The sequence below is a fragment of the Dama dama genome, chromosome 20, assembly GCF_033118175.1.
Source record: "Dama dama isolate Ldn47 chromosome 20, ASM3311817v1, whole genome shotgun sequence".
Classification (NCBI taxonomy): Eukaryota; Metazoa; Chordata; class Mammalia; order Artiodactyla; family Cervidae; genus Dama; species Dama dama.
Genome location: NC_083700.1, coordinates 116069694 through 116095296, shown reverse-complemented (window position 1 = coordinate 116095296; position 25603 = coordinate 116069694). Strand labels below are relative to the sequence as shown.

Here is a 25603-nt window from a genome sequence, read left to right as displayed (position 1 = left end):
CTCCCCCTCCCCCCATCTTCCTCTCCCCTTTCCCCCCATCATCCTCTCCCACTCCCCCCATCTTCTTCTCCCCCTCCCCCACCTCCATCTCCCTCCCCCCCACCTCCATCTTTCTCTCCCCCTCCCCCACCTTCATCTTTCTCTAACCCTCCCCCACCTCCATCTTTATCTCCCCCTCCCCCACGTCCACCAAGGGTTCCATCAAGGGCCCCTCCAGACTGTGGACCTGCCACCTCCCCTGCCCAGTGGGATGAGGGGCCCCAGCCCTGGAGCAGTGGCACCCTGCCAGGCAGGGGGTCGGTGGGGGCCTTTTCTGAGCCCCTCCACCCAAGGCTTCATCAGATCAGCTCAGGACCATTGCCGGTCCACCCCTCCACCCTGTTACCCCATCTGCCCCAGACCATGTGACTCCTGGAAGGTCCCTCCTCCTGTATCCCTGGGTGTGGGGTCCCAAACTCCTTTGGCCGGAAGAGCTGGTTCTGGTCCTTCCTCAAGAACCCCTGACCTCCACCCACTCTCGGGGACCCTCTGAGGGGCCAGAAGGGGTCCCAGGCTGGCCCTTGGGGTTCCCGGGTGGCAGGAGAGCAGAAGGGACCTGGGCCTGGGGGAGAGCAGGCTGAGCCATCGTCTGTCTGTCTGTCAGTCTCTCTGCCCCTCCTCCCGGCTCTGCCCTCGTGCTCTCTCCTCATCTCCTCGGAGGCGCCTTCTATCTCGCTCTGCTAACCATCTTCCTCACTCTCGTCCTGTCCCTGTCACTGTCCCCCCTTTCTTTCCTCCAAACTACCCAACCCTGCTCTCTCACCCCCATTCTCTCTTGCTTTCTCCCCATCTGTCTCTCCTTCTCTCCCATCTCTCACTTTTTCTCTGTCCCAGAGACTGTTTCTGTCTACAGCAGCTCCTAACACCCAGGCTGAGGCCCTAGACGGCTCCTGGGACTTCACTTCTGGCCCTTGTGGACGCCCATGTCACCTGCTGATATAGAAGTTAACTGTCCCCCCATCTCTCCCTACACCTGGACTTGGAGCTCAGGACCAGCTGCCCACACTCGGGCCTGGGCCAGGCCTGAGACCGACAAGGCAGCTGAGGACCAGCCCTCCCTGGCGGCAGCCCCCAAGATAATGGGGAGTGGGCCAGGGTGGGGAAGCAGCTGGAAGGGCCCATGGAGAGCCCGCAAGTCGAAAGCCCTAGAAAGCCACCTGGAAGACACCCCAGGCACTCCACCTCCCACTATGCGGCCGTGGGTGGCACAGAGCCCCAGTGGAGAGCTTTATTCTGGCCCCTGTAGGGCAGTAGCAGAAGGCTGGCAATCAGAGCCTCAGGCACCCGGCAGACACCCACCTCCCGGTGCCCCAAGTGTGCCAAGCTCTGGATGCAGCAGGGTCCCTGGGCTTGGCCCCGCTCAGGCCCCAGGCCTCCTGTCCTCATCCTTGTTCCGCTTCTGCCCCAGGGGTGGGGGTGTTGCCTCCCCAGGCTCCATGCCCAGGTTGTCCTGCTGAGTTGAGCCTCCTGAGAGTGCCCCCAGCCCACGGCCCACAGCGAGTTCAGGGCAGATCGTGGGGCTCCTTGTCTCTGGTCACTGGTCCCCCCAGCAGGGGGGCCCATGGCTCATCTCCTAGGTCAGGGTCACAGTCAGAGTGTCCTTGGTCTTGTGGGCCTTGACTCTAGGGGATGTGATTGACACAGATGCCTCCTGGAACTCCTTGGCCACGAAGTAGTAGCAGATGGCGTCCAGGCAGCAGTTGGCGTCTGAGAGTCTGCTAGTGATCTTGATGGCCATCTTAATGGCACAGGTCTCCAGGCCCAGGGCCACACGCGTGGTCAGCACCACGTGGAAGGGCAGGAAGCAGACCACAAAGATAACCAGGTTTGCCAGGACCATGTGAGAGGCTTTCCGCGTGGCTTCCGCCTGGCCCGGGTTAGCCTCGGGCCTCTGAATCAGGGCGGTCACCACCTGCAGAGAGCAGAAGACCAGCACGGCCAGCGGCAGGTAGAAGCCCAGCAGTGAGAAGACCTCGGTGTAGGTGTTCCGCCCGGAGCGGACGGCGAAGCAGAAGCCACCGTCCTGCACATCCAGGAACCAGCGGAGCGCCAGGGAGCCGAGGACCACCGCCCAGAGCACGGCGCACAGGGCCGCGGCCTGGCCCGGGGAGCGGAGCCCGCGGGCGCGCAGGGGGTGCCGCACGGCCACGTAGCGGTCCACGGAGATGGCCATGACCAGGCTGATGCTCATGTACCTGTTAAGCAGGTAGGCGGCCTGGGAGAGCTGGCAGAGCGGTGTGTCCTCGGAGGTCTTCCGGAAGTGCAGGAAGAAGGGCAGGGCGCAGAGCAGGCAGAGGTCGGCCACAGCCAGGTTGGCCATGTAGATGCGGGTCTCCGTCCACCGCGGCAGGCGCCAGCACAGCACCCAGAGCGCCAGGCCGTTGAGCAGCAGGCCAAGCACCAGGAGCCCGCTCGTGTAGGTGAGAAAGACTTGATTGACCGCTGGGGGCTCCCAGGAGCTGCAGTTACTGTTATTCATGATCCCGGGGCTGCAGAGGGGGAGCAGGGTGTGAGGTGGGTAGGCCAGCAGGGGGACCCCAGGCCCCCCACCACCTCAGGAGCCCCAAGTTCACCTGCCCAAGGAAGACACCCCGAGAAGCCCCGAGGCACCTGTGGGAAACCAAGGCCTTCAGAGGCCCATGGGCCTGAGATGGCTTGGGGATCCAGCCTAGGGCTGGACCCAGGTCCCCGTGCCTGAGCCTGCCTCTGCAGGGACCTGCTGGCTGCTGGGCAGAGAGGACAGAGGGGGTGCACGGTCCACCTCCAGCCCCAGCCACACCAGCTCCACCCGATCTCAGGACGGGGACCCAGGGGTGGCCAGCCTTGCCCCAGCCCAGTGCCATTCTCACCAGGAGGGCTCAGAGGCAACTGCAAGACAGGGACCCCAGGGAGCCCTGGACTCTGAAAGCTGGTAGACTGAGGGGCCCGTGGGGTCCCAGGGCGGCTCACTGCCCCCCTCCGTGTCCTCCGCAAACCTGGCTGCAGGAGGCACCCGCGTCCGACGCACTCCTCCTCCTCAGCAGGGCGGGCATCTCCCGACCGGGCCCTTCCTGGCTACTGAGGTCCAGGGCAGCAGGGGCCGCGGCTCAGCCCTCCAGAAAAGTCCAGCCCCTCTCTCCCTCCTGTACTTTGTCCTCTTGCTGAGGGGATGGTGGTTGGGTGCCCGGTTCCCAGCCTCCCTTCCTCCCCTCCAAGAGCCTCCCCAGCTGCCCTCAGGCCCACCTAGACTCGCCTGACGCCCCATCTGGCTCAGGAGTCCCCTTGAGTTCCCTGTCGTCAGGGCCGCCCTGTGGTTCTGGTGGCCTCGGGTGTTGATGGGTGACCTCCACCCGGTCATTGTCAGAAGCCCCTACATGGCCTCATCCTCCACACCTCTCGCTCCCCTGCACATGCTCCATGACAGCCCAGGACTGCCAGGACCAGCTCACCAGGGTGGGGATGGACTTGGTCAGCGGTCTGATGTTCCTGGTGTGGCCCCCTGAGCTGGGCAGCACCCAGAGGCGTGGGTGTCAGACATGTGGGACCGTGGAGCATGCCTGTGTGAGCGGCAGGCACCCTTTGGACCCCTCCCACCCCCACTTTGGTTCCTCTGGCTGGAAGGGCCTGGAGGGGTGGGGGGAGAGGCCTTCCTCCCTCCATGAGCACCAGGCCCCCTGGGGGCTCCCTGACCTTCAGGCTAGGTTGAGAAGGGGGTTCAGTCCATTGTGGGGGGAGCACCATTTAGAGTCTGCTCCCCTGCCCCCCTTCACACACAGGAAGGGGAGAAGAACCCAGAGGTGGCAGTATCAGGCTCATGGGTGCCAGGGTTGGAAGCGGGGCACTCATTTCCTGAGCCACAGCCCCCTGGGAACGTCCAGGCCACAGTCCATTAGGGGAGCTGGCGCACAGACCGCAGAGAGTAGCAGCGGAAATATTCCACCCAATTATCCCGTTAAATCCCTTCTGAATTTTAAGTGCCCATTTGCCAGCAATTCAAGTTTCACGAATGCTTCCACTGTGTGTGAAACCTCTCTCCTCATGTTTGAAGGATTCCGCTTGTTCCCTCCTTGGTCTGTGACCCCAGGCCCACGCAGGCAGGCTCCCCAGACTCCAGAACCCACTGAAACAACTGCTGGGGTCCTCCCTCCCTGCCTGCCTGCCCCCGGCCCAGAACGCTCGAGCCTGCTGGGAGCACCCGGTGATCCTGCCACGCGCGCCTCCGGGCCGTCTCCCCACCCAGGCAGCGTCCAGGACGGCCCCTCGCTACTCGGCAGCGAGGCCTGCAGCAGTGGACGGTCATCGCAGCCCAGGGCGCTGCCCGGGACGGCAGCGGGGACAGGCCTGCCCCTCAATGCATGCCCTCTACCCGGACGGCTGTCTCGGGGCTGTGTCCTGCTCCACACTCTTTGGGGTGTCAGCTTCAGTCCAGCCTCGTGTGGCCCAATATTTGAAGAGAGAAAGTTAAAAAAATCTAGCTGCCCTCTTTACGTTTCCCCCTTTATAATGACTGTCAGGGAGAAGGACAGCAGCTCTGCAAGATTATCAGGGTGCATCCGACACTTGGAGGAAATGCCCTGTTCATGGGGCCTCTCCCTTGGGGTGAAAAAGGTTTGGGGGCTCAAGTCCCAAGGTCTATCTCAAACAGCATTGGGTCCCCAGAAGCCATGGCAACCCACTCAGGTCCTGCCTGCCCCAGGCAAAGGCGCGGGGTCCCTGGGCAGGGGTAGGGGGCGGCCGGGGCTCAGACCGCTCAGCTGTGGGGGCACCGCCACTTCCTGCTGGGGGAGGCAGCCGCGGGTGGGGGACAGCACCCAAGAGGCTGCGCTTCCTGCTCCCACAGCGGGGTGGGAAGCCACCCTCGGTGCGGCAGAGGTGCCTTTGTCAGTCCCACGCCCTAAGTGGGATCTGGGGCAGAGAGTGGAGTGCTGACCCTTGTTGTCCGGGTGCTAAGGGGTCCTCTGGAGCTGGGACCCCAACTTAGAAATAGCCCAGGGCCCAGGACGAGTTTCACAAAGTCGCGTTTGCTGTGCTAGGGCCCCCTCAGACCCCTTCTCTCCTAGCTTCAGACGCTGGTCTCAGCCCATGAGAGACTTCAGAGGCTCGAGTGAGGGGAACCCAGGTCCCAGGATCACCCTAAGTTCCTCTGCATTCCGGCCCACGAGTGATGTCCCGGTGCCAGATCATCAGCCCCCACAGGGCTGTTCCTACAGGTTACCCTGCTGAGGTTCAGAACCCCGGCACAGCCTTCACCTGCGGAAACCCCGTCACCTTCACCCTCTGAGACGCTGTCACAGCCCTCACCCCTCTGAGACCCTGTCACAGCCCTCACCCCTCTAGACCCCATCACAGCCCTCACCCTCCGAAACCCCGTCACGGCCCTTACCTCTCTGAGACCCGTCACAGCCCTCACAATCGGAGACCTCGTCACAGCCCTCACCTCTGAGACCCCGTCACGGCTCTCACCTCTCTGAGACCCCATCACAGCCCTCACCTCTGAGGCCCCCTCACCCTCACCCTCTGAGACCCCGTCACAGCCCTCATCTCTGAGGCCCCGTCACGGCCCTCACCTCTCTGAGAACACGTCACAGCCCTCACCTCTGAGACCCTGTCACAGCCCTCACCTCTGAGACCCCCTCACTCTCACCCTCTGAGACCCCGTCACAGCCCTAACCTCTGAGGCCCCCTCACCCTCACCCTCTGAGACCCCGTCACGGCCCACACCCCTCTGAGACTCTGTCACAGCCCTCACCCCTCTAGACCCCATCACAGCCCTCACCCTCGGAGACCCCCTCACCATCTTGAGACCCCGTCACAGCTCTCACCCTCTGAGACCCCGTCACAGCTCTCACCCTCTGAGACCCCGTCACAGCCCTCACCCTCTGAGACCCCGTCACAGCCCTCACCTCTGAGACCCGTCACAGCCCTCACCTCTGAGACCCCGTCACGGCCCTCACCCTCTGAGACCCCGTCACGGCCCTCTCTTCTGAGACCCCGTCACGGCCCTTACCTCTCTGAGACCCGTCACGGCCCTCACCTCTGAGGCCACGTCACGGCCCTCACCCTCTGAGGCCCCGTCACGGCCCTCACCTCTGAGACGCCGTCACGGCCCTCGCCTCTGAGGCCCCGTCACGGCCCTCGCCTCTGAGGCCCCGTCACGGCCCTCGCCTCTGAGACCCCGTCATGGACCTCACATTCTGAGACCCTGTCATGGCCCTCACCTCTGAGACCCCGTCACGGCCCTCACCTCTGAGACCCCGTCACGGCCCTCACCCTCTTGAGACCCCGTCACAGCTCTCACCCTCTGAGACCCCGTCACGGCCCTCACCTCTGAGACCCGTCACGGCCGTCACATCTGAGACCCCGTCACGGCCCTCACCTCTGAGACCCGTCACAGCCCTCACCTCTGAGACCCGTCACAGCCCTCACCTCTGAGACCTGTCACAGCCCTCACCCTCTGAGACCTGTCACAGCCCTCACCCTCTGAGACCCCTCACCCTCACCTCTGAGACCCCCACCCTTACCTCTGAGACCCCGTCACGGCCCTCACCTCTGAGACCCCGTCACGGCCCTCACCTCTGAGACCCTGTCACGGCCCTCACCTCTGAGGCCACGTCACGGCCCTCACCCTCTTGAGACCCCGTCACGGCCCTCACCCTCTGAGACCCCGTCACGGCCCTCACCTCTGAGACCCCGTCACGGCCCTCACCTCTGAGACCCGTCACGGCCGTCACATCTGAGACCCCGTCACGGCCCTCACCTCTGAGACCCGTCACAGCCCTCACCTCTGAGACCCGTCACAGCCCTCACCTCTGAGACCTGTCACAGCCCTCACCCTCTGAGACCTGTCACAGCCCTCACCCTCTGAGACCCCTCACCCTCACCTCTGAGACCCCCACCCTTACCTCTGAGACCCCGTCACGGCCCTCACCTCTGAGACCCCGTCACGGCCCTCACCTCTGAGACCCTGTCACGGCCCTCACCTCTGAGGCCACGTCACGGCCCTCACCCTCTTGAGACCCCGTCACGGCCCTCACCCTCTGAGACCCCGTCACGGCCCTCACCTCTGAGACCCCGTCACGGCCCTCACCTCTGAGACCCCGTCACGGCCCTCACCTCTGAGACCCATCATGGACCTCACATTCTGAGACCCCGTCACGGCCCTCACCCTCTGAGACCCCGTCACGGCCCTCACCTCTGAGACCCCGTCACGGCCCTCACCTCTGAGACCCCGTCACGGCCCTCACCTCTGAGACCCATCATGGACCTCACATTCTGAGACCCCGTCACGGCCCTCACCTCTGAGACCCGTCACGTCCCTCACCTCTGAGACCCCGTCACGGCCCTCACCTCTGAGACCCCGTCACGGCCTTCACCTCTGAGACCCCGTCATGGACCTCACATTCTGAGACCCCGTCACGGCCCTCACCTCTGAGACCTGTCACGGCCCTCACCCTCTGAGGCCCCCTCACCCTCACCTCTGAGGCCCCCCACCCTCACCTCTGAGACCCCGTCACAGCCCTCACCTCTGAGACCCCCTCACCCTCACCTCTGAGACCCCCTCACCCTCACCTTGAGACCCCGTCACAGCCCTCACCTCTGAGGCCCCCTCACCCTCACCCTCTGAGACCCCCGGGCCCTGCGGGCACTGACCTGACTCACTGGTTCCCTCCTGAGCTGCTGACGCCTCGACAGGTGCTGCCGAAGGGCTGGTAGGGAAGCAGGCCTGGGTGAGCTGGGCCCCTACACTGTCCTGACCGCACCCGTCCTTAACGCTAGCAGGCAGTGGGCGGGCTGATGACACTGACAGCGCGTGGGACTCCCCACCGCCTGTGCCGGCCCAGACCGGGGCTGCCTGGGAGATTCCTGGGGGAGGAAGTGGGTGCCAGCAGCCACTTCTGTTGACACCCCAGAGAAGCAGTGGTCTTTCTGTAGACAGTGGAGCTGGTGGTCCAGACCTCCCGCGGTGCAGAGGCACCTTCCTGTCATCTCCCGGGTGGGGCCGCGTGTCTGCGGTCAGTGTACCCACCCACCCCCGCATCCTGGCAGGAAGGCCCTGCACCTTCGCATGCACGGCACCCCTGCACAGCCCACTCCGGGTGGGCTTCCTGCTGCTCTGCGCCAGGGCCCCACTCCCCCCGCCCCTCCACCAGCTAGCCTCCTCACTGCCCCTCCTCAGAAGCTGTTCTTGCAGACCACCCACTCCCCTTCTAGAATGTTCTCTCCGCCGCTCCTCCAGGCCCTCCGGAGTTCCATTCCCTCCCCTTTGAGCTCAGGGCCTCAGACCCTGCTCAAAGGGACAGCTCTGCCCACTCCCTGCACCTGAGGGCAGCGCCTTGTCCCCTGGGCTTGGGTCCTCTGCACCGGACCTCAGCACCTCTCCCGGCATGGCCTGCGAGGGGCTGGGGCGAGTTCGACCCCACCCTGCCCATTTCCACAGGCAGAACCTGGGGCTCCATGAAGGGGCCTGGCTGGCCTCCTGACTCGAGAACCAGGTACCGTGCCCTGAGGAGGGGCCTGGGCTCACCCTGCAGACCAGGCTGGAGGGTCCCACTGTGGGCTCCTCCCCTGCCGTCCCTCCTCTCTGACCATCCCCTCCCCACCAGCCCCCAGCCTCCGCAGCCCTCTGCGCCCCTCTGCAACCTGGCGTTCAGCCCTACAACTTCTGAATTTTTCTCGTGTCCTTGTCCTGGCTTGTGGCCGGGACCCCACCTGCTCCTGCACAGAAGGGCCTCAACAAGTCCCACTCACGGGTCAGCAGGGCCCAATGGAGGAATCCAACTGGGTGGCCAGCGCCCGGAACAAGCAGAGTCTTGGCCCAGAGCAGGCGCATGTAAACATGAGTGGCTGCGGCCTGGAGTGGGGTGCAGCCCCCCCGCCGCCCCAGCCCACAGGCCTGCAGCCGACTCACCATCCCCCCACTGTGGAGGGAGAGCAAGACTGGGTCCTTTCCTCCAGGACCCCCTGGGTCCCCGGGGGTCCAAGAGGCCTGGCCCCACCAGGCGGGCTCCAGAGTCCAGACCAGACCCATTCCCACTGCCGGGCGGGCTCAGAACCCTAAGGCACCCTCCACAGAGCAGGACAGGGCAGGGCCCGTGGCCCTGCTGCTGCTTCAGGCTCGGGCTCAGACAGAGCTCCACCTCCGAGGCCCCCCACCCTCACTGCTCAGTGCCCCTGGTCCCAGCACCTGCCTCTCCTGCGTCACACCTGCCCGAGAGCCGTCGTGGCAGCCTGACAGGGGCAGGAGTCCTAGTGCCAGACTGACGGCAGGGGGCTCCCCCCGCCCCCGTGTCCTGGCCCTTCACCTCTCGGAATCGTTGGAGTTTGAGAGAAAAGACTGCCAGCAACGCTGCAGCGGGGGGACACACTCCTGAGATTGGAGGTTAGCATCACTGCCCTGTCCAGATGAAACCTCTTCCAGGGAAGTGCCCGGGAGGCGGAATCGCTCCCAAGGAGGCTGCCGGGCATGCCCAGGACCCCCATCCCCATCCCCACCCTCACCCCCGGGAACCTCGCTGCCTCCAGGACCCCCTGTCCTCCACCACCCCCACCCCAGGCCTCCTCACCTGGGGTGGGAGTGATATCCCTGCCATCGGGGGCCAGGAGGGAACAAAGCCCTGAGAGCGGAGGACTCAGGACTGACCCAGAACGAGGGCAAAGGACCCGAGGACACCCAGGTGGGATGTCACGAGCTGTGCAGTGCGGCCACTGGCCGAGGGCCTTGACCCCCCAGCGGTGCCCGCCAGGGCTCCGTGACTCTGCGCCCACTCTGGCCTTGCTCTACACTGGTCTGCCCCTTCCATGCCTACCCTAGCCGCCTCACTCGTGGGCACCACGCCGGACACGGCTGGCAGGGCGGTGGGGAGATGGCCCAGGGGGACGCGCCAGGCACAGGGGGAGCATACACTTACCTCGTGGGGTTCACGGAGGGCAGGTCAGGACCGGGAGGCTTCCAGGAGGCAGCCCTGAAGCTGAACCTGGGAGGTGGGCGGGGCGGAGTGGGGAGGGGCTTCCTGGAAGATGGAAGGGCGGGAGCCGCGGTGTCTCCGCGCTGGAAGGGGAGGCTGGAGGCGGGGCTGGCCGGCCTGGCTTTCACAATCTGGGCGCAGCTGGGCGGAGGGGAGTAACGCTGTCCGCGGGGAGACGTGGCCACTGGTGTGGTCGCAGGGGCTCCCGTCACTGCCGCCCCCCAGCCTGAGGCAAAGGAGCGCTGGTCTAACACTAACACTGCTTCTTCGTTCTTCCTGGACCTTGCCTTATCTCCGGTGTATTGCAGGGAGGACAGTTTACCCTGATTACTGACCGCGGGCCCTTAGATGTGGGGGTGAGGTGGGGGTGGGGGGGTGGGGGCAGCACCTCACTAGCCTTGCCCAGCCCCAGCCCTGCCCCAGGCACCTGGGGAGGGGACCAAGGACACCCTGGGGGCCGGGCCTCTGGGCCTTGGGCTCAGCCTTCTGTCGCTGCCAGCACTTTCTGTTCCCCTCTTCTCAAAACCAGGTCTGGGAAACAACCCCTTCACCCCCACCCCACCACTGGTCTGGCCCCAAAGCGGCCTGGGGCTTGTTATTTGCCATGCTGTCACTGTAGCGGGCAAGGCAGGGGTGACTATGGGACACCACGCGGGGGTGGGAGGAAGGGGGGACACCCGGGAAACTGATGGGGTGGGGGGGGGACGCTGCCGGAGGAGGGGGAGGAGAGGGGTGGATCTGCAGGTCGTCCCACCATGGGCCTCACAGCTCCCCCCACCCCAGGCTCACCACTCACCCCTGGGGGCCCATCCTCACTCCACCCTGGGCTCACCACTCACCCCTGGGGGGCCATCCGCACTCCACCCTGGGCTCACCACTCACCCCTGGGGGGCCATCCTAACCCCACCCAGGGCTCACCGCTCACGCCTGGGGGCCATCCTAACCCCTCCCTGGGCTCACCGCTCACCCCTGGGGACCATCCTACCCTACCCCGGGCTCACCACTCACCCCTGGGGGGCCATACTCACTCCACCCTGGGCTCACCGCTCACCCCTGGGGGGCCATCCTCCCCCCACCCCAGGCTCACCGCTCAGCCTGAGGGCCATCCTCCCCCCCCACCTCACAGGAAAATGAGGCCCCATCTTGAGGAAACACCCTTGAACTCCACCCCCGACCTGAAGACCGCAGGCCATGTTCAACTGGGCGGTCTGCTCCTCCCTCCCTCCCCCCTGACGCTGTCCACAGGCCCTGGGCTCAGGTGTCCCCTGAGCCGCCAGACCGGCCTCAGGGCCCCAGAGGAAGGCAGGAGAGGGAGGGCACTGGACCCTTCCTGGCCAGGCTGCCCACTCACCTCCCCTCCTTGGGGTCCCCCCATCACGGCCGCTCCACCTCCGGGAGCGTCTCTCTGGGGGTCTGGGTCCCCGACCCTCATCCGCTGTTTCTTCCTGGACTCGCGCCCTCCGTCTTCCTGCAGGCTGGTCCCTCGTAAAGGGGCAGTTGGATGACCCCAGCTCTGCCCCAGCCCCCGAGGGACCCCGCAGGCCTGGACTGCCGATAGCCACCTGGGGATCAGCCAGCGTGGGCAGGGGCCAGGGGCCGGCTTCTGTCCTCGGGCCCATCACGGTGCCCTAGCTGGACTCCTGCCTGCCGGGCGCTCACCCAGGAGTCACCGGCTGAGGTGACACAGGGGACGGGACTTTGCTGTAAGACCAGGCGGCCTCGGTCCTCATGGGGCAGGCAGCCTGGGCATCTCTGCACTAGACTCCCTAGTTCAATATACAGTTGAACTTTTCCATAAAACAAGTTTATAAAAATGGAGAGGTGGTGTGCGGTGGGGAAGGGTCTGCAGCGGGTGGGCGGTGAGCTGGCCCCTCAGCCCCAGGACGTGGGCGCAGGGCTGGCTGCCTGGGTGCGGCTCTTTGGCGTGAGACGCCGTCCACTCGAGACTTGTCCTGTGTGAAGCTCACCCTGCTGCCACCGCAGGCCCTCGGATGTGACCCGTGACTCATCTCCGCACACTGACCACCGGCCTATCAGATGGGGACTGCCGTGGAAGTGGTTGCGGGGCAGGGAGAGCCAAGGCCCCGACCCGACCCGCGGGGGTGGAGGGCAGGGGACAGGCACACAGCCCCAGCGGCTCTGCCACCCGCTTCCTCGTGTGAGAAGCGCTGGGCGCCAGGGACCCCGCCTCCCGCCTTCCCCCACTGGGCTGGCGGCAGGGACCCCCTGGGCCACCAGGGGCTCCCCCCTGAGCAGCCCCTGCAGCAGCCGCCTCCGTCATTCCAGGAAGCGCTCTGTGGCCCCGAGACCTGCCTGCTCACCCACCCGCCCCCTACCTCCTGCCCCCCATGCCCCATGGTGTCCCTCGCTCAGCACCTGTGGCTGAGTGGGGAGGGGGCTGGTGGGAGCGCCCAGCAGCCCACCCTCGGGGCCCGGATGTGGCCGGGGCGGGGGACAGGCCCCCTGCTGTCCCCACACAGGCTCCTGTTCCCCCTCCAGGGATGGAGTTGGGGGGACACAGCCGGGCCCAGGGGAGTAGCGGGCTTGGAAACGCTGAGGAGGATCCTGCAGCCACGCTGCCTGCCCGCCCGCGGCCTCTGGCTCGTGCTGCCCCCGGGCCCTCCTGCCAGTGAGCCCTCGAGGGACGGGTGCCGAGGGGCCCAGGGACGACCGCTCTGTTTCCAGAAAGGAACCAGCACACCCAGGAAGCGGAGCCCGGAGTCCTCTGGTGAGACGACCAGCACACCAGACGCCCTCCAGGCTCTGGACCCCTGCTCCATCTATGACCGCCGCTCAGCCCAGGGGCCCGGTGGCCAAAGGGCACACGTCCAGGGCGCGCACTCGCACTCCGGTGCCCGGGGCGGGCAGCCCTGCTATCCGGCCGTCACGGTGCCCCTGCGCTCTCACCACACGCTTCCCCGAAGCCCTCCCAGACCCCTCGTGCTCCCAGACAGACCCCCTCAGCCCCACTGTCCTCTGCAGCCCCTTCCACAGCCCCTCACCCTGGGACCCCAGGGTGCCCGCAGAGGCCGAGCCAGGCGTGTCCAGTCCTTTCCCAGCTGGGGGGCCTGCGCCAGGGAGAGACACCACACAGGGCAGCGAGGGAGGCTGGGGCCCCTGAGGCGTTGTGAGGCTCTGCTGGCCTGGCCCGGCTGCCCCCAGGGTCACCTCTGGGTCCCCCTTGGGGAGTAGTCGGGCCTGAGAGGTGGACCTGTCGTCCTGGCCCACAGAGTCAGACCCACAGGCCGGGCAGGGGGCCCCGGGCTCCCCAGCGCCTGGTCCTGACACCCCACCCTGACAACACTAGCATTACTCAGGGACCAGGGCCAGGGGCAGCTCCCCTCCTACAAACCCACCTCAGACGCCACAGGCAGGCAGAGCCCAGGGCAGGGACGTGTGAGCACCACCCTGCCTCCCTGGTCTGGCTGGGCTGGGGGCAGGGGTGCCCGGCGGCTCATGGGGCCTCCTCCAGGGTGGCTGCCAAGCTGCCCGCTCTGCCTCCTGCTTTGAGCCCTGGGACCTCCCCCCACCGTCCCCCACAGCGGTGAGGAGCTGATACAGCTGGCCGCAGGTTCCTGCCTCCCCGAGGGCCTCCTTCCCCTTTCTCTGCCCAGGGTTTGTCTGCCTGGAAGGACCACTGCCCCACACCAGCCCCCCTCCTGGGGACACCGCCTCCCTGCAGCCTTTGGCCACCAGCGCCCGCCTGGTCTCAGGCCTCCCTTCCTAGCAGAGATGTCCATCTGGGCCCGCCCCGTCCAGGCAGCCCCTGCCCACTCTCTGCCCCCCTTCCTCTCCAGGCACCCACTCCCTGCAGGGGCCCCTGCAGCCTGACAGCGGCTCCCAGGCCCTGCTTCCCGGTGGTGACCTCAGGCTGGGGCGTCTGGTGGGCAGAGAGCAGGCGTGTGCCCCAGGCCCATCATCCTCGCATTGAAGTCAGCACCCAGCTTCAGAGCACCCCGGGGCTCTGTCTCTCCAAGAGGGGGTCCTCCGCCCCCTGCTGCCCCCAAGGGCAGGTGGCCTCCAGCTCAGGCTCCTACAAGCTAGTCTGTCTGGGGGGAGCCCAACGTGATCTGCACCCCAGCGATGCTGAGGCAGGAGGCCCTCTGGAGGGTGGGCAAGATGCCAGCTGATAGAGTGACGGCCAGATGGTTCACAAAGAAGGAGACGTAAAAGGCTCGAAAGGGGGCCCTCAGTGTACAGGGCATGGCAGCCCCACTCTCCCGTTAGATGGGCCAAAGCCAAGTCTGACAACCCTCTGTGGGGGTGGGACACCCTCACACACTCTCCTCTGACATCCAACCTCCCGGATGGTCACTGGAAAGCAACCAGCTGGGCCCTTTGAACCCGTTATCCCACCTCTGGGAATCTCCTCCATGGATGGACGGCGGAACTAGGGAGAAGGTGTTGGAGAGGCTGACCCTGCGGGCCTGTGGGTCAACGACAGCCTGGACCCCGCTCAGACATCTGTCATGGGCTCTGGTGGCGTGGAGTCTGTCCCATCCACACCACGGAGAACTGGGCAGTTGCAAAAAGGGAGGAGAGATATTTTTGTACACGAGTATATGGTTATCTCCCGGATATACAGCTAAGTGAAAAAAAAAGGATGTTGATGCTCATGTATTTATGTAGGAGCAGAAGGTTATATTTTTACAAATGGAAGAATAAGCCATAACATTTGTTTAAAATTAAATTGCTACCTACAGGGACTAGGCAGAAAAGAGGTGAAGGGAGAGAGGGATTGAAACTAGACTTCGGTGAACGTACTTTCGTTTGTAGCTTTGGCTTTGGAACCAGGTAAATATTTATGCAATTACTAAATTAAATTACATTATATTTTAAAAAGGATTCTTGAAAGCAAGGTGAAGACAATTAATTTGCAAGATCAGTTGGTAGCATAACCCTGCCAAATTCTTCCAAGTGAGGACTCTGTGGGAGAGGGCGAGGGTGGGATGATTTGGGAGAATGATATTGAAACATGTATATTACCATATGTGAAATAGGTCACCAGTTCAGGTTCAACACATGAGACAGGGTGCTCGGGGCTGGTGCACTGGGATGACCCAGAGGGATGGGATGGGGAGGGAAGAGGGAGGGGGGTTCAGGATGGGGACACACGTACACCCGTGGTGGATTCACGTCAATGTATGGCAAAAACCACTGCAATATTGTAAAGTAAGTAGGCTCCAATTAAAATAAATGAATTTATATTAAAAAAAAATCCAGTATTTCAATTGTATATCCATACAACCTGAAGACAAAGAGAATGGCCAGAATGTTCCACTGTCTATAAACACTTTCCAAATATTTTAAAAACATTGTTTTGCCTGTACATCTGTGTCACTCAATGACTTTTTTAAAAGTTCATCTTAAATTATTTTCAGTAAACGTGTTGTTGATAGTAGTGTGAGGTTTTTGAGACTGTTGTGCTATGGGATAAAGCAAGCGAATAATTGTGTCAGGCATTGTTGAGACTTCTGCTGTAGGATAAAGGTGTATCATCAATAAAACTTAGTAAAAACCAAGCAGATCTGGGGCTTCCCTGGTGGCCTAGTGGTAGAGTCCACCTGCCAAGGCAGGAGACATGGGTTCAATCCCTGATCCGGGAGGACCCCAGGCGCCTCGGAGCAGCAGAGCCCGTGTGCTGCTCCCATTGAGCCTGGTCTCTACAGCCAGGGAGCCACAACTGCTGAAGCCCATGCACCCCAGAGCCCGTGCTCTGCAAAAACAAACCATCGTAACAAGAAGCCCTTGCTCCATACTGGAGAGCAGACCTGCGTACCACAGCTAGAGAAAAGCCCGTGCAGCTGTGACCACCCAGGACACCAAAAACAAACAAGGAAACAAAAATCTACTGAAAAAAGAAAAAAAGCAATTTGAGTGAATCTGAGTGGAAAAAAGTGAATTTGAGTGAAGAGTATCAGTTTGTACTGGCACTGTGTCTTGTCTTAAAAGTAAAGCTTCTTGGTTCTGACTGCTGATAAGGCTTCGAAACCAACATGCCTAACAGCCAGATTGTGGTCTCTAGCTAGCGTTTCTCATGAAGAGGAAGGGGGCCCGCAGAGAGAAGTAGATGCTTTTAGGTCTGGGTTGGGGAACAGATAAGATGCATCCAGAACGGCTTTTCATACCAGAGAGCAAAGCAGATCAAGATAGTTGCCAACATCAAAGGGACTCGAGAGCCAAAGCAAGCTCATTCCCAGTGGTCAAAGACAGGATCATCTAATATCCATAAGGAGAATAATTTTTAACAGATTGAAACACAGTGTTTACATCCATGAATTTTCAACTATACTTTAAAAAAAAAAGTTGCTTCATGAAGTGGTCCTGCCAAACCCCCAAAATCGCACCTGAACCTGATCTAAGCTCTGAAGTTGGCCACCCATGACAGGAGCTGCACTGGGCCCAGAACACAGTTGGCGACACCCCAGGGGTGCCCACGGTGAGCCCTGGTCTGGGGACTGCTCTACACGGCCAGGCCCTGAAGACAAATGTCAAGAGGGGAGGTGAAAGGAGGTGGGGGAGTGTGGACTGGGAGTTTGGGGTTAGCAGGTGTAAACTCTTATAAACAGCAAGGTCTTCCTGTAGGACACAGGGAACTATTTTTGGTATTCTGTGGTAAACCATAATGGAAAAGAATATGCAAAAGACTATATATACATATATATGTATACACACACACACATACTGGGAATGATTGAGGGCAGGAGGAGAAGGGGATGACAGAGGACGAGATGGTTGGATGGCATCATCAACTCAATGGACATGAGTTTCAGTTAACTCCCGGAGTTAGTGATAGAGAGGGAGGCCTGGTGTGCTGCAGTCCGTGGGGGTCGCAAAGAGTCGGCCGTGACTTAGTGACTGAACAACATGCATACGTATGTGTATATGCATGACTGAATCCCTTTCTGTGCAGCAGAAATTAACACACATTGTAAACCAGCTGTGAGAAAAAGAAGTGAAAATATTAGTCTCTCAGTGGTGTGTGAACCCTTTGCCACCTCATGGACTGTAGCCCACCAGGCTTCTCTGTCCGTGGGATTCTCCAGGCAAGAATACTGGAGTGGGTAGCCATGCCCTTCTCTAGGGGATCTTCCCATCCCAGAGATCAAACCTGGGTCTCCTGCACTGCAGGCAGATTCTTAACCGTCTAAGACACCAGGAAGCCCAAACTACACTTCAGTTTTTTTAAAAGAGGGGAGGTGAGGAGATGGGGGACCCTCGGTGGTGCGCCCGGCAGGAGAGGATGCAGACCTTGGGCCTGCCAAGCTGCCAGTGGCCAGGCAGTCCAGACGCTGAGTGAAGCACCATGTTCACAATCCAGCTTCTATTTACTCAGGGCAAGGGCACAGGCAAGGGCGGGGAGGAAGCTCAGGACTTCTTGGAGCTCCACTCTGCCCCGTGGGACCACGGCTGAGTCTGACAACACAGGGGGCCTTCTCTACTGAGGACCCGCACCCCCCCCCTGCCCCCACCGTGTGGACCTGGGAGTGCGGGGCACTGAGGGGACAGGCTGAGACAGGAAGGAGAGTCGGGGCAGAAGCACCTCAACCAGGTCCCCCCAAGGAGGCCTCGATGGCGATGCCCGATGTCCGGACTGGGAAGGCAGGGGCATGAGGAGCACGGCCCCGCTGGGCAGGGCTGACTGCACTCTCTGAGAAGCTGGTGGGCGAGGCCTCGCCATCACACACGGGATTCGGGATTCAGGCCTGCAGCCGGAACCCTCAGATCCCAGTGCATCCAGACAAGCAGTTTTAAAGGTGCACGCGACAGCGGAGAATGTGAAGGCTGGCTGCTTGCCTGATTCGGGGTGGTCATGACCTCGAAGTGTGTATCTCAAAGCCCTTGCTTTCATTTATGCTGAAGTTTTGGTAGATGACCTGATATGATATCTGGTATTTGTTTTAAAACCTCCCCACTGATAGAGCAAGGGCAGATAAAACTGTGAGCCATTTGATCACTGTTGAAGGTGGGGGTGACGGGCACTTGGAGTTCATCATAACCTTCTATTATGAAAATAATGTCTACTGGAGATTTTCCAAAATAAAAAGCTTTTAAAAAGATGGCCAGCACCCCACGAAAAATCCACAGACAGTATGGAAAGTATATTTAGGACTTTTGACTCCAAAGTGGTGTGGGAGATGGGGTTCTCTCAGAGGTCCTGAAAAGATGAGAAATCCCCGAGCGTCAGAGGCTTGAGGGGCCAATGGCAGAGGGAAACCCTGGGCCAACCTGTGCCCGGGAGAGGACTCCTGCCCAACAGAGAGTGGACGGGCTGTCTGAGCAGGGGGGGGTGGGCAGGGCGGATGGGGGAGCTGCACTTGGCTGACTTTCGGATGTGGTTGGTGCAGTACAACCCCCACCACCTGTCCACATGTGTGTGCGTGCACGTATGCACACAACACATGGACGCATATACATATGCATACACCAAACACAGAGGCACAGTCACAGGTACACATACGTGTATGCACACATCGGTATACACGCACACACGCACGCAGACATACTGCAGCTTGGAGCCAATTCGTGGGCCCTACGCTCGCACCTGCTCGCCCTCACCCTGTGCCCTCACCTCCCGCCTGTCCTGGGACCCTCGCCGCTGGCCCCGTTTGCTCCCCTCCCTGCGTCTCCTGAGCCCCCTCTGGCAGGCACCAAGCCGAGCAGCCAGGCTCCTGCTCGAGGTCAGAGTCAGGCTGTGCAGTGCGGCATGCTGGGGCTGCACTTCTAGGGAGTCAGTGATGCAACGGGCAGATTGTCAGATTTCAGGGCTGCGGAAAGCCGGTGGGTTGGGTGGTGTTCTGATTAGCCTCCGGGACAGTGTGGGGCCCGGGGAATCTTGCTGCCTGGGGGCCGCTGGCTGCCCGAGCAGCTGCTGGAGCAGGAGGGAGAGGACTCGGGGGACCAGTCCCCAGGGAAGCCCTGCAGGCCAAGAGCACGGGCCCCTCGTCCTCCCTGGTCCTGCAATGCACCCCCGCGCTTCACCCTCTGGAGAAGACTGGTCTGGGTCTGCTCACTGCCTGCCTGCCCCCACCCCGGGGTGCAGCTGTCTGCAGGGCCCGGCTAGAGGATATACCGTGCCTCAAGCCCACCAGGCCAAGTTCTCCCGAAAGACATCCACACGCACAGTGTCTGCCTCCTCAATTCCTCTGCCTCCACCACCGTGTGGGACCCCTGGACCAGGGGACCCTCCACGGTCAGCATCCAGAAACATCCTCCTGAGGGCCTCTGGCTGCCGTGCCACAGACCCCTGCAGACACCTAACACACCACCTTACTCCACCTCCCAGCAGCATTTGGCAGAGCTGAACCATCCCTAGTTCTTTATTTTAAAAGTGTTTTGATACAACATGGACCAGATCTAAATGCACATGAGGTACACATGCGCAGGTAAGGAGGAGGTCCTCAGACGACCTTCGAGGCCCCCTGCGCACAGCCCAGACTCAGGACCGTCTGGAGGCAGCGCCTGGGGGTACTTGCTAGGCCGCTTTCCCTCTGTGATGGCACACGTGCCTTGTTTTGCTCCTCCTATCTGGCCTTTCCTCTCACACCCCTGTTGTTCTCCATGTGGGTCCCTAACTTGGTTCACTGGGGCTTGGTCCTTGGTCCTTGGGCTGAGTTTCACTGGGGCCTTTTCTCACCTGATCACACACTCTTCATAACAGATTCACCCAGTCCTATTGACTCAAGAATCAGCCCATGCCCATGACCCTGCTGCCAGCTCCAGCTCAGACCTCTGGACTACACATGGACTGCCCACCAGGCATCTTCTCTTGGATATATAACAAGCAATTTAAGTGCAACTTGACCAAAACTGACCACATCATCAAGCCCCTTCATCACTCCCCGACACTGTAATCTTCCTTCAAATTTCCCTGTCTCAGAAAATGAACCAAAACTGACTATATCATCAAGCCCCTTCATCACTAGCCGACACTGTAATCTTCCTTCAAAGTTCCCTATCTCAGAAAATGAACCAAAACTGATCACATCTTCAAGCCCCTTTGTAACCCCCACACTGTAATCTTCCTTCAGAGTTCCCTATGTCAGAGAATGATCCCTCTTGTTGCCCAGGCCAGATACTTGAGTGTCATTTTTAACACACAAATTTCCCCTCTCTCTTACATCCAATCAGTCATCAGTAAGTTAAATGTGCATATTGAAAGCCCAATAGAAACCACTGAAAAGATAAAGCAAAGAGGTATAATAAATAAAACAACAGAGGAGATAAATGGAATATAAAACAAAGTATTCCAGTTAATCCAAAAGTGAGAGGAAAAGGAGCAAAGAATAGATGAGATAAATAGAAAACAGCAAGATGGTAGATTTAACCCAAACATATCAGCAATTACATTAAATATAACTGGTCTAAAATGCTTCAAGTAAAACGCAAAGATTATCAAACTGGATTTAAAAAGCAAGAAGTGAAAATACACTGTGTAAATGATATACACTTTACAAAAAGACAGATTAAAATTAAAAAATGATAACAAAGTGAAAGGATGGAAAAGAGAAAATGAAACACTAACCATAAGAATCACAAGGGCTTCCCTTGTGGCTCAGCTGGTAAAAAATCTGCCTGCAATGCGGGAGACCTGGGTTCCACCCCTGGGTTGGGAAGATCCCCTGGAGAAGGGAAAGGCTACCCACTCCAGTGTTCTAGCCTGGAGAACTCCATGGACTGTATAGTCCCTGGGCTCACAAAGAGCCGGACACGACTGAGTGACTTTCACTTTCACTGTCACTAATCATAACAAATTTGGGTGGGGTGTATTGATATCTGTGTGTATTAGCTACTCAGTCATGTTCAGCTCTTTGCGACCCCATGGACTGTAGCCTGCCAGGCTCCTCTGTCCATGGAATTCTCCAGGCAAGAATACTGGAAATGGGTTGCCATTCCCTTCTCCAATATTGATCTCTAAGTAAACTTTAATACAGGGAATCTTACTGGAGATAAAAGGTGAAGCTTCATAATAATAAAAAGATCAACTCAGAAGAATAAGTAGACAAATCCACAATTATAGTAAGCTATTCCAACACTCCTTTCTCAGCAACTAAGAAAAAATTATTAAGAGCATGGTATATTTGAACAGTGTGAATCAACTTGCACACACAAATGTCCATAGAGCAGCATATCCATCAAGAGCAGAATACATATTCTTTTCAAGTGCACATGAACAGCCTCAAAATAGGCCATGTGCTGGGCCACAAAGCAAGTCTCATTACAGTTAAGAGGATTTAAATCATATGTAATATGTCCTTCAAGTGCAACACAACTAAATGAGAAATAAGCAACAAAAGACTAAGCTACCCAAAGAATGCCCAAATATTTGGAAATTAAATAACATAACTATAATAAATTCAAGGGCTAAATAAGTAATCAAAGGGAAATGAGAAAATCTTTTGAACTAATTAATAATGAAAACACAACTTTTCAATATCTGTGAGATAAAGCTAATTCAGAGTTTAGAGAAAAATTTGTAGCTTTAAGTGATTATACTAAAGGAGAAAAGGCCAAAAATCACTAATCTAAGACTTTTCTTTAGGAAGCAAACAACAACAAACTAACCCAAGTAAGAAGAAAGGAAATAAGAAAAGGTAAAAATTTAATATAATAGAAAAATAACAACAGAGAAAAATCAGTAACACGGAAGTTAGTTCTTTGAAAAGATCAATGATAAAGTTGATAAACCTCTGGCTAAACTGATCAAGGAAAAAAGTCCATAAATGACTAATGTCAAGCATGAAGATTTGCAGCCAGTTGAGTCAATGGTGCTCTTTTCCCCATGGTTGGGGGGCGGGGGTTGCTGTGTGCTGCTTGCAAACGACAGCCTTCTGGGTAGGCTATGCAGCCTGCTGCCTGTTCAGCTTGCTCTAAGGGACCTGGGACATTCATGACTGGCATGCTGTCCCCATTCTAGGCTCCAGACAGGTATACGCAGTGCCTTTGGAAGCTCCAGGGCACAGTGGCCAGGATCCACATTGGCCAAGTTACAATGTCCATCTGCACCAAGATATAGAACAAGGAGTGTGTAATTGAAGCCCTCCAGAGGGCCAAGTTCCAGTTTCTTCTGCCGAAAGGTCCACATCTCCAAGGAATAGGTATTTACTAAGTTTAATGTGGATGAATTTGAAGACATGGTGGCAGAAAAGCGGCTCATCTTAGGTGACTATGGGGTCAAAGAATCCCCAGTCATGGCTCCTGGGACAAATGGTGGGCCCTGCACTCATGAGAGTCTTGGCTCTGTCCCTTCCTTACTCACGCCCACCAGTAAACCAACTCTCCTGTCCAAAACAAAAGAATGAAGGAGGACATTCCACTTAGATCTACAGACATTAGAGTAATAAAGGAAAGTTACTAGTAACTTTATGCAAAGACATTTGACAGCTCAGTCGAAAATCACAAATTTCTTGAATGTCACAACTTGCCAGAATTTGTACAAGAAATAAAAATTTTGAATAGCTTATATCTATTAAAGTTGTTGAATTCATAGTTAAAAACCTAACTAAGAAAGCTCCTGACCCAGATGGTGTCACTGGGGAATTCTATCAAACACTTACCAATGAAATACTGGCAATCTTAACCACTTGCTGAAAATAAATAAGGATGAATACTTCCCAACTCATTTTCATAGTCAAGTTTTACCCTCATACTAAAACTAGACAAAGACTGGGACTTCCTTGGTGGTCCAGCGGTTAAGACTCTGTGTTCCAATGTAGGGGACCTGGGTTTGATTCCTGGTCAGGGAACTAGGTCCCACATGCCACAACTAGAAATCCCATGTGCCACCAGTAAGACCCAGTGCAGCCAGATACAGAGATAAATATTTTTCTAGAAAAATTAGACAAAGATACTATTACAAGAAAACTATAGACCAATATCATGCCTGAACATAGACACAAAAATCCTTAATAAAATGTTAGCTTGGGACTTCCCTGGTGGTCCAGTGGTTAAGAATTCACCTTCCAATGCAGTGGACTCGGGTTCAATCCCTGGCTGGTGAGGTAGAGCCCAAGTGCTTTGGGGCAACTAAGCCCACGAATCACGACTAGAGAAGCCTGTGTACTGCAACGAAGAACCAGCACGGCCAAAACACAAGAATTAGCTGATTGAATCCACCAGTACAGAAAACAAATAACCCACCATGAACAAGTATCCCAGGAGCACAAAGCTTATTCTAACATGAGAATGTCAATCTTTGTAATTCACTATATTAATGAAATAAAAGAGAACATATAATTTTCTCAATAGAAGCAAAAAAAATTATTCTACAAAATTCAACACTCATTTATGATAGAAACTGTCAGTAAAGTAGGAATGCAAACCAGAATGCTCAGAACTACAAAACATTTTTGAGAGAAATAAAGATCTCAGAAATGGAGAGCTACACCATGCTCCTGGATTGGAGGGTCCCAGTTCTCCTTGTGGGCTTCCTGGTGGCTCAGATGGTAAAGCGTCTGTCTGCAATGCTGGAGACCTGGGTTCGATCCCTGGGTTGGGAAGATCCCCTGGAGAAGGAAACGGCAACCCACTCCAGTACTCTTGCCTGAAAAATCCCATGGACAGAGGAGCCTGGTAGGCTATAGTCCACGGGGTTGCAGAGTCGGACACGACTGAATTCTCCTTGTGGCGGTCTGGACAGCCAGACCGATGGACCAGCAAGCGTCACTGTGTGAGCTTTGCTTCCCGAGGAACTGCAGCTCAGCCCCCTCCCTCGGCCCTCACCCCTCACCAGCTGCCAGCAGGATGCCCTGCTGTCTCCCTTGGAAGAATGCAGCAGTCTTCTGGCCGGGCCCTCCCTCCAGTCCGTTCCTGAGACTTCAACCAGACATGTGTCAAATAGGCACACACCTGGCCCTGCTCAAAACTGGGCCCAAGCTCCTCCAGTGAGACCAAGCTCCTCCAGCGGCCCGCGCCTCACCTCCGCCCTCCGCTCTCGCCACGCGCCCCAGGCCACTCCCCGCAGACACGGACAGCTCCAAGCACTGAGGGTGCCCGATCCTCCCAGCCCTGTCCTGCAGCTGGCTACCCCAGGCAGGCCGAACCACACCCCACCGCCACCCCCTGCGTCATCTGTCACCTCACTGCCAGGCCTCTTGGGTGACCTTGTGTGACCCCGTGTTGTACGGTAGATCACTGTCAGGCCTTTCTGGGTGGCCTTGTGACAACCCTGAGCTGTCTGTCACCTCACTGCCAGGCCTCTCTGGTGACCTTGTGCACACCGGCCTGCCTGCCTGGAGGGCAGGGATGCCCGAGGCCTCATCCTCACGGGCTCACAGAGCGACCTCAGGACGAACCAGCCAGGGGAGCACGGTATGCACAGGGCTGTGTCGGTGCCGGCGGGCCCCCTCGTGGGGCTGGGCTGAGGGCTGAGCCCACAGGCTTACACATGCATGCCTCAGCATCCCAGCGTCACTCCTGCCCAGGCCCTGGACCCTGCAGCGGACCCTCAGGGGCCTGCCCAAGCCAGTGCTGGAGGCTCGCCCAGCAGCCTCGCCTCCTGCATGGTTTGTGAAGGACCAGGAGTCCCAGGCACCTGAGGACAGGCCCTGGCCCGCGTCTTTGTGTAGGGCGTGGGGGGCAGTGGTCTGAGGGACCCCGAGCAAGCCGGCTCGCGTGCCGTTCTCAGGGTCGTGCTGTCTGGGCACACGCAGTCTGCACTTGCTGGGAATCAGAGGAATGCCCCGAAGGTCAGTGCACAGGCTGGACCTGCGCCGGGCTGCAGCCAGAACCCCCAGCCGCCTCTGAGCTCCCCTGGGGACCCTGGAGAGGGAGAGGACCCCGGGGCTGGACAGCTGAGCACTCTGGGGACTGGCGGGCCCTGCCCGCCCTCAAAGCTTGTCCTCAAAACTAGAAAAGACTTCGTCTGATGGAGCAGCCATGTCCAAGGCCAAGTGTTGGGGTCATAAAAACCCAGAGGGTCCTCAGGAACAAAGTGACTTCTCCCTTCGTTTCAAAAGGCAGTAAAAGCTAGGATGAATCTGTTAAACATTAGGGAAGAAAAAGAAACTCAGTAGAACTAAAGGAGGCAGACACGGGACACCGAGCATGGTTATGAATGGAGAGAGAGAGAGAGACAGACAGAAGAATGTGCCTGGAGCGTCTGAGCGCCTTGGCCCTGGCCTGGCTGGCCTTGTGCACCCAGTCTGAGCCCGTCCTGCCTCCTGCCTAGGACGTCTTGCCCCGACACCTGCTTTCAGGGCTCTAGGATCCCGATACTCACCCTAGAAGCTCTGCCTCCCCCAAGGCTGACCTGGCCCGGGGAGGGAGGGAGGAGGGGAGCGAGGAGATCCAGGATCGAGACTGGGAAGGACTCGGCTCCCACCGAGGAGGCGCTGCCTGCTGAGCCCGTAGCAGGAAGTGAAGACCACAAGGAAACTCAGGCAGGCGTTCGGGGCAAAGTCTGCCCGGAAAGCCCGGGACAGGAGGCGGCCTCCCCTGCACACACCCAGACCCGCCCACCTGGGTCAGCCAGGAAACGTGCCCGGGAGGGAGGCGGCATTCCCCACAGAACAGGGACCCCTCCCCCCCCCAGGTGGGCCCTGGCCCTGGACACAGCCCTGGGCTCCGTGCAGGGCCCTCAGCTTGGCGCGGGTGCCGTGGAGCCCAGAGCGGGGCCTGGG

At 58.9% G+C, this 25603-nt stretch overlaps 2 protein-coding genes and 1 pseudogene across 5 annotated transcripts; 2 read left to right on the top strand and 1 right to left on the bottom strand.

Moving 5' to 3' along the window:
* Positions 1–1222: 1222 nt before the first annotated feature.
* Positions 1223–25375, bottom strand: GPR35 (G protein-coupled receptor 35). Of its 3 annotated transcripts, XM_061122653.1 has the most exons (3): positions 25204–25375; positions 9927–9992; positions 1223–2528 (listed from the first exon to the last, which is right to left on the bottom strand). In XM_061122653.1, exon 3 carries the CDS (start codon positions 2516–2518, stop codon positions 1613–1615), a length of 906 nt encoding a protein of 301 aa, XP_060978636.1. In that variant the 5' UTR covers positions 2519–2528; positions 9927–9992; positions 25204–25375; the 3' UTR covers positions 1223–1612. The 3 variants fall into 3 exon arrangements, with proteins under 3 accessions (XP_060978636.1, XP_060978637.1, XP_060978634.1); XM_061122654.1 differs by lacking the exons at positions 9927–9992; positions 25204–25375 and adding an exon at positions 7669–8137; XM_061122651.1 differs by lacking the exon at positions 9927–9992 and having other exon boundaries at positions 1224–2528; positions 25204–25374.
* On the top strand, positions 8613–23478 carry LOC133041688 (proline-rich protein 2-like). 2 transcript variants are annotated; one of them, XM_061122650.1, is made up of 2 exons: positions 8613–9397; positions 12483–23478. In XM_061122650.1, exon 2 carries the CDS (start codon positions 18287–18289, stop codon positions 19286–19288), a length of 1002 nt encoding a protein of 333 aa, XP_060978633.1. In that variant the 5' UTR covers positions 8613–9397; positions 12483–18286; the 3' UTR covers positions 19289–23478. The 2 variants fall into 2 exon arrangements, with proteins under 2 accessions (XP_060978633.1, XP_060978632.1); XM_061122649.1 differs by having other exon boundaries at positions 8617–9397; positions 11110–23478.
* Positions 21731–21873, top strand: LOC133041831 (small nucleolar RNA SNORA70; annotated as a pseudogene).
* Positions 25376–25603: the final 228 nt, after the last annotated feature.

Bases quoted from the DNA above. Each gene is read 5' to 3' on its own strand.
- GPR35 (XM_061122653.1), bottom strand. From the start codon at position 2,518: ATGAATAACAGTAACTGCAGCTCCTGGGAGCCCCCAGCGGTCAATCAA.
- LOC133041688 (XM_061122649.1), top strand. From the start codon at position 12,021: ATGGGGACTGCCGTGGAAGTGGTTGCGGGGCAGGGAGAGCCAAGGCCC.